General features: G+C 38.4%; 1 protein-coding gene across 5 annotated transcripts in view; it reads left to right on the top strand.

The window, feature by feature from the left end:
- Positions 1-14,884, top strand: part of LOC117868139 (zinc finger MYM-type protein 4) — a 54,014-nt gene that overhangs the window by 18,834 nt on the left and 20,296 nt on the right. For all 5 annotated transcript variants that reach the window (XM_034753758.1, XM_034753763.1, XM_034753759.1 and 2 more), the window contains 11 exons: positions 1,200-1,267; positions 1,936-2,106; positions 6,664-6,742; positions 7,158-7,410; positions 9,423-9,597; positions 9,697-9,909; positions 11,528-11,678; positions 13,229-13,344; positions 13,462-13,737; positions 14,232-14,382; positions 14,623-14,795. In XM_034753758.1, the coding sequence (XP_034609649.1) occupies positions 1,200-1,267; positions 1,936-2,106; positions 6,664-6,742; positions 7,158-7,410; positions 9,423-9,597; positions 9,697-9,909; positions 11,528-11,678; positions 13,229-13,344; positions 13,462-13,737; positions 14,232-14,382; positions 14,623-14,795 (1,826 nt within the window). The remainder of the gene's footprint in view (positions 1-1,199; positions 1,268-1,935; positions 2,107-6,663; positions 6,743-7,157; positions 7,411-9,422; positions 9,598-9,696; positions 9,910-11,527; positions 11,679-13,228; positions 13,345-13,461; positions 13,738-14,231; positions 14,383-14,622; positions 14,796-14,884) is intronic.

Raw genomic sequence — 14,884 nt, 5'->3', positions numbered from 1 at the left:
ACACTGGTGCCTCCAAGTAGTCAGCTAGAGAGCAGCTTTGAGACACACTGTCTACTGGGACAAGGAATTTGCTTCCCAGACTCTCTCTCCAGCCATCATGGACAGGCCAAAGGGATGCCTGGGGATCCTCTCCTCAGTCAAGGGAGCCTGAAAGTGGCCTAGTGATCCTGCTACCCAGGCACCTATTTCAAACTTCCCAGGCTCTGGAAGCCTCAGTACAGTGTGGGATGCCAAGCTTGACAGTAACAGAACAAGCTGAATTAATATATGATCTAATCATGTTCAGAAATCTCGGGGGATGGGGAGAAAGTAGGCTGTAGGGCTGGCCCTGGAATGAGAGGTTTCTGATTGCTGCCTCTTATTGTTCTGTACAATTTACAACTCCGGTATTTACTGTTGTGCATACCCAATCCTGCATTTTCAAAGGCTTGTAACTCTACAAGAATTTTAAAATCAGTGTTTTACAATCTCAGCATATGTAAAGGGAACAACACAAGGGCAATTTTAAAAAGTGAATGGGATTTTTTTCCCCAGACCACGTAACTGTTGGGCAGAGACCAAGCACAAAATATTTCTGCCCCAGAAGAGCATATTTTGGAAAATTATGATGAGCTTAAAGTTGAACTCTCAGAAACTGTTTTTGCACCCTTGAGTAAAGTGGCCACTAACTGTGACAGCTATAATAAATGTTCACAAACTTGCTTTGTTAATTATGTAACAAATGCAGTATCTTTGAACATTTTAAGAAGAGCATGCACTGAATACATCTCTTCATGTATTAGCTGCTAGTACTTATGGAGCGAGGGAGAGGGGCAGAAAAGCAAGAAATAGATGAGTCGTCTTTACTTCCTTGTTTTGAAAAAATCAATAGCCAGATATAAATGTAAATGCAGAAACATGGCAGGATCCAGTTTATTCAGAGGCAGGTAACCCACAGGGAGGGGTATCTGCTTCAGAATTTTATGACCATTTCACTGATGTCGGGAAATAAATTGTCTAATAGAAGAACAAAAATCTTAATTCTGTTTGAGCATTATATTTGACCTGCTTTGGGAAGGAAGAGGAGGCAAAGTTTGAATATAATACATAGGAGATACTCCGATATTATGCTGATGGACATTGGTATAAGACCCTAGATGGTTTGAAGCAGTTTTGTCTAAGAATTGTATTAACTTCTATTTAATATACATTTTCCCCAGTTACTAATCAAGTAGAAGAAACGTTACGGACGCAGTTAGCACCACAGATTCCAGAAACTAACTTCAGGGTAAGTTATGGAACTCTCAGATGTGTGAGGGTTTTGTTTTGTTTTGTTTTTTTTAATATAGCAAAATGTGTTTGTTTTGGGTATTTCAAAATAACTGCAGTTTGTCTCCATATACATTTTTACTACTTTGAAAGATCAAATGCAGATTATTTTAATTTTGCCCACCCTCTTTGGATGGGGGCCCTTGATAATAAAGTTGCTGTACATACAATTTAGAGACCAACTACTAGACAAGTAGTTGCTTTTTGGTGAGCTCTTCTGCGGTGTCCCTGTTTGCCAGAAACTGGGAATGGGCGATGGAATAGATCACTTGATGATTACCTGTTCTGTTCATTCCCTCTGGGGCACCTGGATTTGGCCGCTGTTGGAGGACAGGGTACTGGGCTAGATGGACCTTTGGTGACCGATTATTGCCGTTCTTATGCGGGAGAAACTACTTAATAGATGAAATCCTGACCCTACTGAAGTCTGTGGGAGTTTTACCATTGACTTCAGTGAGGCCATGATTTCATCCTAGATTTGTAGAGCCTACTGTTTTTAAGTGTCTGTTGCTTTGTTTATAAGAGCCAAAGCATTTGAAGAGGGAAGGTAATAGTTACAGACATATAGGAAATGGTCATCTAAACACTGGATATTGTGTAATTCTTTTTCATATTATTGTGCCTCAGGAGCCTAGCTACCTGTTTGCTAGCAAGGAATCCATTGGTCAGGAGCTGGGGAATTCCTTTGCATCAAATATTAGAATTAAGGAAGAACCTTTGGATGATGAATATGATAAAGCTATGGCACCACAGCAGGGACTGTTAGACAAAATTAAAGATGAACCTGATAACTCCGAGGTAAGTCTGCCATTACTTTTTATATTCTGGTTTCTTACATTCAGTCCTATAAACTGAATATGAATTAAATCTTGCACTTGGTTGGTGGTTGAAGCTTCAACCATACAGGCATTACAGCTTAGTGCAGGGATTCTCTATCTTTTACCAGCCCCAATCCCAAAACCAAACAACGTTTTTTCCTCCCATGACCCCATATCTCAGAATGTTTCATACTGTTTGTTAGATAAAAACCAAAAGGCTATAATACATAATTTTTTAAAAACCCAGCACTGCATATAAGTTTATTATATCATTTGTGGCTAAAGTAGACACTTCGGTCCAGCCCGTGTCTATGTCCTGTTTAAAAAATTCTAAAGTATAATTCATGGTTTTTATAGACTATTTTGTGAATTGTCACACCATAGCAGTATATAAAAATAGACTACATCTGCTGTTTATATCCTAAAGGTTACCTTCACAAGCATAAAGGCTAGAAACAATTTTTTGGAAATAAAGCTTAGGGAATGTCTACATAGGTATAAAAAACCTGTGGGTGGCCCAGATTAGCTGGCTCAGGCTCGCGGGGCCCGACCCCAAACATCTACATAGCAGTATTTTCAGGCCCAGGGCCTGAGTCCCATAAACCCCAAGTCAGCTGCTTCGGGCCAGCTACAACTGTGCCACGGATCTTTTATCCCTGTGTAGACGTACCCGTACAGGCCTTAATTCACAAAAGCAATTAATCACATGCTTAACTCCCATTGACTTGACTTCAGTTATAGGAACACTTAAGAGTATGCTTAAATGCTTTCTTGAATTCTTGAGCTTTATAGAAATGTTTGTGACCATACAGAAAAAAGTTTCATGATTCTAAGGTTGAGAACCATTGGTCTAATGCAGTGGTGCCCAACCGACGGCCAGCAGGCCATACGTGGCCCACCGGAGCATTTCATAAGGCCCGCAGCCTGCTTCAGCACAATATACTAGTGGCCGATTCATTAGTGTTTTGTCATGTTTACATCATTTTAGATTACACAAATGTATAAATAGGTTGTTTCTAGATACAGTATTGTCTATCTAAATACATACAAAACAAACTGAACTTAAAATATAAATCAATACAGGTGAGTTTAAATCTTATTAAAATATGTAGAATCTGTTTGGCCTCCCACACAAGGTTGTGCTTAGGTTTATGTGGCCCTCCTGTGTAATAAGTTGGGCACCATTGGGCTAGTGGTTTGAATGTGGTGGCAGGGAGGTGTGGGCAGGATTTTAAAAGTTCTAACCTATCTTTGCCACTTGATTTTTTTGTGGCCTTAAGCAAATCATTTGATTTGACAGTGCCTCAGTCTTCCTCATTCCTAATATGGGTATAATATCCTCATAGGGTATTATGATGGTTAATTAGTGTTTGCCTAAGGCTTTTCAAAATAAAGTGTGTGTGTGTGTAATTCTTCCCTAGGTAAGAGGAGAACAAAGTTAGTGTTTGTAAATACAGTATTGACACTGCTGCCTGTGTTTCGGTGTCTTTGTGTAGTGGTGGGGTTTGTTTTGTTCTGATTTTTTGTTCTTTCTGTACCTTTTTGTACTCTTTCTTCTGTGTCTGCCCCTTTTAGTCTTTCCATTTCTTTTTCTTTAAAAATGTTTATAAACTTGCATTACAGTGCCTTCTGGGTCCAAGGAAACAAAGTTGTTATTCATAGATAAATGTAAACAAAAAGTTTCCTATGTACTGGTTAAAGCTGGAAATATCATTTGTAACAACTATTTATTCAAATTTCACCTCACTTTGTTTGTGCAATGTTCATGAATACTTTGATATTTTTTTCTCATGTGTATGATTCCAAATTATTTGACAAAATATATTTCATAAATTTTGTTTACTCTAGGACTTGCTAGTTGGTATCTGTGTCAGTGTTTGGTTGGAGAATACAACATTGATTTTTGTTTTTGTTGTTTTATTTATTTTGTTTACTGTAATTAAACATTCATTCTTGTATGTAGTAATTTGCAGATTCTTATTTCAGGCTGCATGGGTTTGGCTATGAAAGCAAAATTTAATGCAGGATATCCTCTGCTTATCAAAAGTCATATTAATGAATGTCAGTGAAGACTTGGAAACTTAGATATATGAAGTTTAAATTCTTAGACACACAAATTCCTTGGGTAAAAGAATCCTATAGTAATCATCTTTATTTGTTACTGAGGAGAAATATCGAAGCTAGTGAGGATTTTCTTAATTTGGCTTTTTTAAGTTGGGAATGTGTTTTTTCTCCAGTCTGAAATACACAGTACACTTTGCTGCAAGTGATTTTTAAGGGTGATGCTTTCTAGATTTCAGCTCAATTGTATTGCTTTGAAATTTTGCTCTCTAAGGACCTAATCATGCATAATGGACATCAGGGTGTGAGCCTATTCCCATTACCAACAATGCCTGCAGCTAACACTATAATTAAAATTATTAAAATATCTGTTTACAGCTGATTTGTAAACTTTAAAAGTTATAGTGTTTTTCAGTTGTTTTAAAGTTTTTTTTTTTTATAGTTTAAAAAAAAAAAAACAACAACTCTGTTCTGTTGCACGCAGATAAATCTTCACTTTTAAAAGAGGAGAAACTTCAAATGTTGCAGTCCATCAGTTCCCAAAGGGGACTAGTATCCCTGGGTGTTCTTGTGGGAAATTCTAAGAGATGTAACTCAGTTTTCTTAGGGCTTGTCTACACTGCGACTTTGTTGCCAAAACTTTTGTCTTTCACAGGTACTTTAAAAAAGCTCCCCTCACTCCCCCCCCCCCCCAAAAAAAAGGCAAAACTTTTGTCTGACGCAAGCAGCAGTGTGAATGCTCTCCTGCCAACAAAGCTTATGCCGCTTGCAGGGCTAGAGGTATTTTGTCGGCAAAAGTGCCGACAAAATACCGACAGAGTGTGTTCTCACACGCTGACTTTTAGCGACAAGGCTGTGTCGACACAGCCTTGTCGCTAAAAGCTGCATAGTATAGACAAGCCCTTAGTAAAGAAGTTTGGAAATTTTCCTCCAGCCCCAATAGAAATATAAAGCTTGACATTATACACAGTATGTGAATTTTACTGCCCCCACATGCCTGGAAATAGGATAAACTTTATCTGCCTTGTAGATTCCGTTATAGAACATTCAGAGGGGTACCCGTGTTAGTCTGTATCCACAAAAACAACGAGGAGTCCGGTGGCACCTCAAAGACTAACCAGTTTATTTGGGCATAAGCTTTTGTGGGTTAAAAAAACCACTTCTTCAGATGCATGGAGTGAAAATTACAGATGCAGGCATTATTGTACTATATTAGTTAATATAGTACAATAATGCCTGNAAATAGAGGCAAGTATAATACTTAATCTCTGTTTTCTCATATGTAAATTGAGGGACTTCCTCATGTCCATAAAGGGAGTAGGTGTCAGAACTAGAATGTGGCGTTCCTGTCTTCTATTCAAACCATGCTCCCCTATTTGCTCTCTCCAGACATTTAAACAAAACAGCGGCCACCACGCAGAAGCAAGGCACATTCTATATGCAGATTCTAAAGTTTAAAAAAAATAGTTTCATGGAACTATATAAACAATTTTCAAAACACACAATACATTCAATGTTTTATAACAACAACAACAACGAGGAGTCCGGTGGCACCTCAAAGACTAACCAGTTTATTTGGGCATAAGCTTTTGTGGGTTAAAAAAACCACTTCTTCAGATGCATGGAGTGAAAATTACAGATGCAGGCATTATTGTACTATATTAACTAATATAGTACAATAATGCCTGCATCTGTAATTTTCACTCCATGCATCTGAAGAAGTGGTTTTTTTAACCCACAAAAGCTTATGCCCAAATAAACTGGTTAGTCTTTGAGGTGCCACCGGACTCCTCGTTGTTGTTGTTGTTATAAAACATTGAATGTATTGTGTGTTTTGAAAATTGTTTATATAGTTCCATGAAACTATTTTTTTTAAACTTTAGAATCTGCATATAGAATGTGCCTTGCTTCTGCGTGGTGGCCGCTGTTTTGTTTAAATGTCTGGAGAGAGCAAATAGGGGAGCATGGTTTGAATAGAAGACAGGAACGCCACATTCTAGTTCTGACACCTACTCCCTTTATGGACATGAGGAAGTCCCTCAATTTACATATGAGAAAACAGAGATTAAGTATTATACTTGCCTCTATTTTACAAGACAAGGTCAAGAACAATAAGTTGCAACGTGCTTTGTAGATGAAAAGCTCTCTAATAACTGCTAATTATTTGGGGAGAAGCATGGAGATGTTTTAAGGCTTGGCCATCAAAGTGTCTTGAAAATATAACCAAGGAAGGGAACATATAATTTGTGCTATGAAATCTCCACACACCGCTACACAATTTGCATACACCAGTGTGAGCTTTGTGAATGCAGTGGCCCTTGATTTTTGACATAGAAGTTTATGAAGAGTTCTCATTTTTTGGTTTCTTGGACCTTGTATTCAGTAGCACATTATGAAGGAATTGATGTCATTTCATTTGTTTTAATGTCACTTTTAGTTAGGTTTGTTTATTTGGTCTCCTTTTTCCTTTGTTCAGGAGTATGGCCAGCAGCCAAAAACTCAGGAAGGGGAGCTGAAGATCAGTGCTGTATTTTCAGTCAGTGGCAGTCCTCTTGGTAAGGAACAAGACCAACCAAATTTAATTAAATCTTCCACATGTTTCAACTTCAAAAAATGACCCCAGGGGTTAGCATGCTTTTCATTTGCTGTCTAACTGCAGCAGAAATGAAGTCTGGTTCAGCTTCTAGACACTCTTCAGGTGTAGACCTACAAATGCTTGTATTGCAGAACCCAAGAGAGAATTAAATCTGAAAGGGATGTAAAAGTATGTATTTAGTTATAACAATGGGTGGAATTTGCTCCTGTGCAGAAGGCCAGCACGAGGCGCATATATACGTATGTATGGACAAAGCTTGTGCATTACTGAAGTCCCAGTTAGTCCCTCAAATGCAGAGGCTGGCCTTCTGCACAGCATGAATTTCACCCAGCCACGTATTGGCTGTTAACATATATTTCCTCTTGTATTTCTAGCTCCACAGTTGACATCAGGTTTCCAGCCTGCTGTGGCATCCTCTGGCATGAGTAAAATGCTGCCTTCAGTTCCAACCACAGCCATTCGGGTTTCCTGTTCTGGCTGTAAAAAAATCCTCCAGAAGGGACAAACAGCGTACCAGAGGAAAGGCTCTACTCAGCTCTTCTGCTCCACACTGTGCCTCACTGGATACACTGTTCCAGCTTCTCGTCCACCAGCTTCTACAAAGAAGACGTGCTCAAGCTGCTCAAAGTAAAGCAGTGTTCTAGCTAGTTCTAGTAATAATTAACATTCAGATGAATAATCAAAGGCTTTGTTTGTGAAGAAAAGTTAGCTTGTTAGGGATCGCTATTTTACATCTCTTCCTCCCCCTCCCCCCAGTACCCACTTTTACCACCAGTCTTTTCTTTCAGAAATACATTTCATTCTCTGCCTCTGCTGATTTAGCTGTTTGCAAATGGTAGTGTGAACTTGGTTTTCCGTCACTGCAAATGGGCTGTTGTATGCAACTACATATATATTTTTAAAACGCTTACCCTGATATGCACACCTTCTTTTTTTCCAGTTAAAATCAACAGGAAATAAAAGTTTGCCTCTCAAAAGGTACTTGGTCCCCTTCCCCCATTCTTAAAATAATCCTATACAAAATTAGACTTACTCTTCTTTAAGTTTTAAATATATTTTGAGAATACATTTAACAGATGCTCTTCAACTGAAAACAATTAAATTACTAAAGTCAATGAAGTAAAATCAAGTTTTAGTAGTTGAATGTAATTGATAGATTGTATTTCATGAGATTCCCTACAAATTCTCGCTCTCTAAGCTATTTATCAAATTTACCAATAGGGGCAGTCTCTCCACTTTGCAAGGTTAGGTTTTGTCCATTAAGTTTTTGGCCAAAGAAGCCACCTGAGAGCACTCTGGTGGCACTTCATTATATAATATCTAACCCTTGCTGAGCTGAAGAGATGAAATTATTGAGCATGAAATAAGTTTCTGGTTTAGGGGGATATTAGGATCTAAATCAGATGCTCGCAACTTCTGTCAAGTATGGAAAAAGAAACGTTGCCCTTTCTAGGCATAATTTGAAAAACCTGTTCTGAATATGAAAGTAGCATTGAGCCAGCATTTGTTGTCTACTGCTGCAGAAGCAGTTTTAATTCCTATAAACCATATCTTCTTTTGTGTCCTTATCTCCAAACTAAACCAAGAGAAATTTTGGGTGTAGCTGTTCAAGCTTTCATCAATATCTAATTAATATATTATTCATATGTATAGTTATTCATATGTGGTATTTTTAGTTACGAAAGTCACTTTGCAAAGTGAATTCTGCTTTGTTTATATATCACTGTGAGTCCCTCAACAACAGATTTGTTACCTTCAGATTTACAGGGTCAGCTGAGCTTAAATATAAAACTGCAATTTGCTATTTTGGTTTGTTTAATGCATCACTGTGAAAAATCCATGCAACAATGTTCAGTTGTCTGCTGTTCATATTTGTGTTCAGAAAAGTAGTTCTCATCTGCTATAAGTGCAGTGTTATTTTAAACTTGATTTTACTGTCAGAAGCCTTCCATCAAGAGCATTGGCCTAGAAGATTTGCTCTTTAAGAATTTTAAAACATTTTAGCCAAAAGAATTGCAGTAATTAAGAGGGCAGGCAGGGCAGGAAATAAGACGAAAAACTAACTCGTCTCTGTCAAATTCAGCAGTTAAGCATCAAATAGAGCAACACAAGAGGTGAAAAAAGGAAGGATTGGAACAGCACCGTGAAAGCATCTTGGGATGGGCTTCACAGTGATCAGGAGATGTATTTTGTTGTCGTTTTTCCCCTCTGATGAGTATTTTCCTTGTTAAAGGAACATTCTTCTGAATTTAATTTATGTATCCTGCTTTCTGAAGGTTTTGACAAATGTTTCTCTTGTACAGTCTACATCACCTTATTTTCCATACTGCATTTAAAAACCGAGTTACTTAGTGACATCTAAGCAAACCAGATTGTCTAAGTTAATGGGTAAAGCAGTTGCAAAAACACAACCCACCTTGAGAGTAAGCTTTTTAAACAAAGAAGTTTGTCTCAGTGTATTCTGCTGGGTTTATAGTTGAGGAAGGCTACACTATTGAAATAAAGGCCACGGGAGTGAGACACTGTCATGCTCTCTTATTACTACACTACTACCATTCCAGATAATGTGTTTGGTCTGCCAAGGGCCATGGGTGTATCAAGCTGATGTTTTTTTGTTTGTTTGTTTTTAATTTAAATAGAGAGATCCTAAATCCAAAGGATGTGATCACTGCACAGTTTGACAATACAAACTCCAGCAAGGATTTCTGCAGCCAGTCATGTCTTTCTACATATGAATTGAAAAGGAAACCTGTTGTTACTATTCATACTAACAGCATTTCAACCAAGTGCAGCATGTGCCAGAAGAATGCAGTGGTAATTTATACGTAACTTCTACTTTCTAGTTCAAATTTCCTGCAAATCAGAACAGTTTAATGTCTCGGACACCAACTATTTTATTTTTTATTCTTTTAGATTAGACATGAAGTGAATTATCAAAATGTTGTACACAAACTCTGCAGTGATGCCTGCTTCTCCAAGTTCCGTTCTGCTAATAACTTGACTATGAACTGCTGTGAGAACTGTGGGGGCTACTGTTACAGTGGCTCTGGCCAATGCCACGTTCTTCAAATAGAAGGACAGTCAAAGAAGTTCTGCAGTTCAACATGTGTTACCGGGTATAAACAGGTACTTATAAAACTTCGTGTCCCATTGATTGAGAAGTTACTTTAATTGGTAAGTGGGGACTTTAGAATAGACCATTTAAGGAATAGACCTGGTTTATTCATAGAAGGCTTCAGTTCTCATTAACTCTGTCCTGAATACCTCTCTGCCCTTTAATTTCTCAAGCTGTGCTCAAACATGTCACTTTGTCTCCATACCTTTTTTCATATGCTAAGCTTCCTCTGACTCCTAGATAAACTAGAAATAGACCTGAACCAAAGTCTTATATCCAGACACCACCAACTTTGGAGAAATTCAAATTGACATCCAAACAATATCTCAAGCCCGTCTCTAAGAAAACCCTATGTTGAACATTCAAGCTCTAATGGCTATTCCCCTTGTTTTGTTGTCTTCAGGTTGTAAGTCCTTAAGTGTAGGGACCAGTTAACTGTTTGAAACCTACCTACCACAATATGGTACCCTGTAGATTTGTAGCATTGTATAGAAGATAAATACTAAGGCCCTGATATTTTAAATGTAACTTCCATTTTTGCATTGTCCATTCAGGTATCACCATTAAGATGTCAAGATACTTGACTCTGCCTGCAAATCAGGTACTTGGCTGATTAAATGGTGGCATTTGTATCTGCAGTTAATTGATGTGCAGATGCAAAAATGTACCTTCAAAAACAATGATCATTGCTGAAAATTGTAGCCTAAACCTGGATGAAAGAGCAAGGAACAGGTCTTAGATGGGAAAAGGGAGAAAATGTGTCTTTATGCAGTAGAAAGCTAGGAAAGAATAATTTCAAACTTAAGTTTTATGTTGTATATCATTGGAGGAAACCCAGTCGTACTGCATAAATGAGTTACGAACATGTATCACAAATATTTTCATATGACAATGAGTTGAGGGGCTTTATTTCCTCTCTTCCCAACCCTGCTTGATTCACTGCCCTTTCTGATCCCTTTAACTTTTTTTTTTTTTAATAATACTTATCGCAACTGATAAACCAGTTCTAACCAACTGCTTGTCTGTGATATTTTAAATCCTTAAATTGTATATAGTCTCTTTCCCTTGTGTCCTTCCACAAATTTCTGATATTACTTGATTACAGAACAAAATGCATTTTTAAGGATAGGAGATGGTAGTTAACTCTAGTCTCAGCCCTGCCACTGACTCTGTGTCCCTAGGCAAGTAACTTCACCTGTCTGTGCCTTCATCTTTCCATCTGCAAAAATGGCAGTAGTGTGTACCTACTTCACTGGTGTGTTGAAAGTTAATGTTAGCAAAATATTTGAGACACTCCAACAAAAGCTACTAGATGCATGGAATTGTTTGGGCTGCAGCAGTGGCTAGAGGCCCCAGAACTATTATGCTAGGTACTATTTAAACACATAAAAAGAGGGGCTTACAACCTAGATATAAAACAAGGAGTACAAACAAACATGAGGGAGCATAAGGTTACAGTGAAGAAATATATTGTAAGTAATAAACACTGCAATAACTTCATAAGAAATCAAACGTCATATACACTGGCTCTCATATTTTATGTACATTTTATGTGCTAGAGTGGTTAATTTGGAGCTTAAAATTTGCATCAAACCTGCAAATGAGTGACTTATTTTATTCTTTCCACAGAAATCAGCAAAAATTACACCCTGTGCACTGTGCAAGTCTTTGAGATCTTCAGCTGAGATGATAGAGAGCACAAATAATTTAGGAAAGACCGAACTCTTTTGCTCTGTTAACTGCTTGTCAGCCTACAGAGTTAAAATGGTTACATCTGCAGGTAACTTTATTCCTTTGGGGCTTTTATGTTTGTTTGTGTGTTTTGTTTTACATCCATAGTTCCATCTAGTTTAGATCAAACTTAGTTCATCTTGAAAACAAAGCTTAAAAAATAATTTGAATAATAGGCTGAAATAAGAGTTAAGTTTTTTTTCCTGTTGTAGATACAACTATTAACTTTGCAATGCTTCCAGTTTAAATATTATCTTATTTTGCCAGAAAAAAGAATAAGAAGCTAAAGTTTTATCAACTTTTCATTTACTCCTTCTTTTTCTTTTTGTGGGGGAGGGATAGCTCAGTGGTTTGAGCATTGGCCTGCAAAACCCAGGGTTGTGAGTTCAATCCTTGAGGGGGCCACTTGGGGATCTGGGGCAAAATCAGTACTTGGTCCTGCTAGTGAAGGCAGGGGGCTGGACTCGATGACCTTTCAAGGTCCCTTCCAGTTCTAGGAGATGGGATATCTCCATTAATTATTAATTATAATTATAATTAATTATAATTACTTGGGTGTAAACTTACTTGCATGCTTTGAATGCTGATAGCCCTAAAAGTGGATCCATCTGCTGTGTTGGTATCTAATGGACATCCTGTTCCCTGTCTGCTAGAATAACAACCTGTGCAGAATTTCCTATGACTTCAGAGAGCAGGAAGATACCTGTAAATCTTAATGTACTTCCTCTTCACAAGCATGAAACAGACAGGTGTGGTGTGAGTGGCAGGGTGCACTAGTCTGGTGCACTGTTTTGTCATGGGCATGCCTACAGAAATTGTGCATAAATGATGGTTCTGAGGTGATAACCAGTGCATGGTTTGTTTGTTGGCCTTTGTAAAACACTCCAGTTCTTTGCAGGCCAAGTTCTTTCTCAGCCAGTTAACCAAGGGATTTTATCAAGGAACATACATTCTATCACGTTCTGTGTACACTGTGTTCCAGTACTACAATTTTAATTTTAAAAAATTATAGCTTTAATATAGTCAAAAGCACTGGGCGGACTTTAATCACTCTAGTACTCTGCTTCCTGTATCTTGTACATAGGTGATCACATTTCTGCCAAGCCCTTCAAATGTATTATTGTTTAAACAGCAGCTTTTGTATTTTTGTTTGTTTGTTTGTTTGTTTTAAATGGGTTGGGGGTTTTACATGTCACAAATGACAGGTGTGGGCCCCAGAACTTTTGCATTTTAATATTCCAGATTGACACTCATTCCCCCTTTGGCTTCAGCTTCTGTCCCTCAGATGCTTCTCTTGTAAAATGGGCAAATGCTTACTGACCTGCCAACGATACTGTGAGCATTAATGAACTATAAAGTACTATGCAGGCACCTATGTACCACCATTGCAGTGCTCATGTCAACCTATCATAAAGTGCTCAATCTACTCTGGCTGCTGCTTCTTCTTCTCTAGGACATTGGTCATATTCTTTCTTAGATCTATCTAACTTGGTCATTCAGAGTCATTGGTGTTTTTTGTACACACAGTATAAAGCCATTTGCAATGCTTTTGTGTGGCTTTATTCACTGGGTTTTCTTTTTTCTTTGTTTTTCCATCAGGTGTCCAAGTTCAGTGTAACAGCTGTAAAACTTCCGCAATCCCTCAGTATCACCTGGCTATGTCAGATGGGAGTATACGCAATTTCTGCAGTTACAGCTGCGTTGTAGCTTTTCAGGTATCATGTCTAGACTTTCTTTCTAAGTTCAATTAATAGAATGGCAGACTAGTGCTATAATCTCCAAGAGATGGGTTTCCTGTTGTAAAGTATACCTTCCTAATTGCTTTCCGACAGAACTTGTTCAACAAGCCTGCAGGAATGAACTCCTCTGTGGTGCCCCTGTCGCAGGGTCAAGTCATTGTAAGCATTCCCTCTGGGGCAACGGTATCCGCATCAGGTGGCACTACCTCGACAGTCTCCCCCAGCTCCATGAGCAGCTCGGCTGCAGCTGGTCTCCAGAGGCTCGCTGCTCAGTCCCAGCAAGTCACTTTCGCCCGCACTGTTGTGAAACTCAAGTGTCAGCACTGTAACCGACTGTTTGCAACCAAACCAGAGCTGCTTGACTACAAGGTAATAAAGATCAGAGCTTTGCATGCAGATCTTTCTGAATCAGAAACAGGCACAAAACCATAATGTGGGGCAATCTGGCAACAGTCCTTTGGTGTCTTGCTATGGCCAGCTATCCTGGGATTTGAGTAGTCGGTTCGGTACAGCAATACCACCATCAAAATTGGCATTGATTTGCGTCCTTTTTGATTGCCTCAGAAGAAAGGCGAAGGATTAAATGACTATGTAGGCAGCATTCCTTCTTGCCTCTAGAGATGATACCTTTGGTCAGGAGTGAAGCACATTGGTAGGTGCGTCTATAGGAACCTTTCCACTCCCTCCTTGTGCTGCACCTGTTCTGCGGACTTTATTCTCCAGCATTATCAAATGGTGATTTTCACCAGCACTAGAAATCTCTTACATGTTTTTTTTGTTTTGTTCTTTAAACTATTTAAAAATACTGGTTTTGGGGGGAAAACAAGATTTGGCATAATTGAATTAGTCTCATGTAATTACAGGGTAAAATGTTTCAGTTTTGTGGGAAGACCTGCTGTGATGAATACAAGAAGAGAAGTAGTGTAATGGCAATGTGTGCATACTGCAAAATTGAGAAGATTATCAAGGAGACCGTGCGATTCTCAGGAATAGACAAGCCATTCTGTAGTGAAGGTAAGAAAAGGCAGGCCTGTGTGTCAGGTAAATCCGATCAGAAAGCATCCTGCCATAAAATGAGAGCAATAAAATGAGAAATCTCATCTGTTAACCTAACTAGGTCTTTGTCCATACTTTACACGTTCATGATCAATTTTAATAAATTATCGTAAAGTCACAACTAACAGCAAGAACGAAACAAACACCTTAATTTGATATTCATTTGTTTTTGTTTTTGTTCTTCCTTTGATGTCTTAGGTTGTAAACTGCTCTATAAACACGACTTGGCTAAACGCTGGGGAAACCACTGTAAAATGTGCAGTTACTGTTTACAGGCTTCCCCCAAACTGGTCCAGAATCACTTTGGGGGAAAGATGGAGGAGTTCTGCTCAGAAGAATGCATGTCTAAATTTACGGTTTTGTTTTATCAGGTAAGTAGCTTTCATGCATCACTTTCTGAAATGTAAATGCCATAACAAAAGAACTTGTGAAGCCCAAGAGCTGCATGAAACTGTCTGCA

Source organism: Trachemys scripta, chromosome 20, assembly GCF_013100865.1.
Source record: "Trachemys scripta elegans isolate TJP31775 chromosome 20, CAS_Tse_1.0, whole genome shotgun sequence".
NCBI classification, from domain to species: Eukaryota; Metazoa; Chordata; order Testudines; family Emydidae; genus Trachemys; species Trachemys scripta.
The sequence above is the reverse complement of the archived record's forward strand: the minus strand, read 5'-3'. Positions and strand labels throughout refer to the sequence as shown.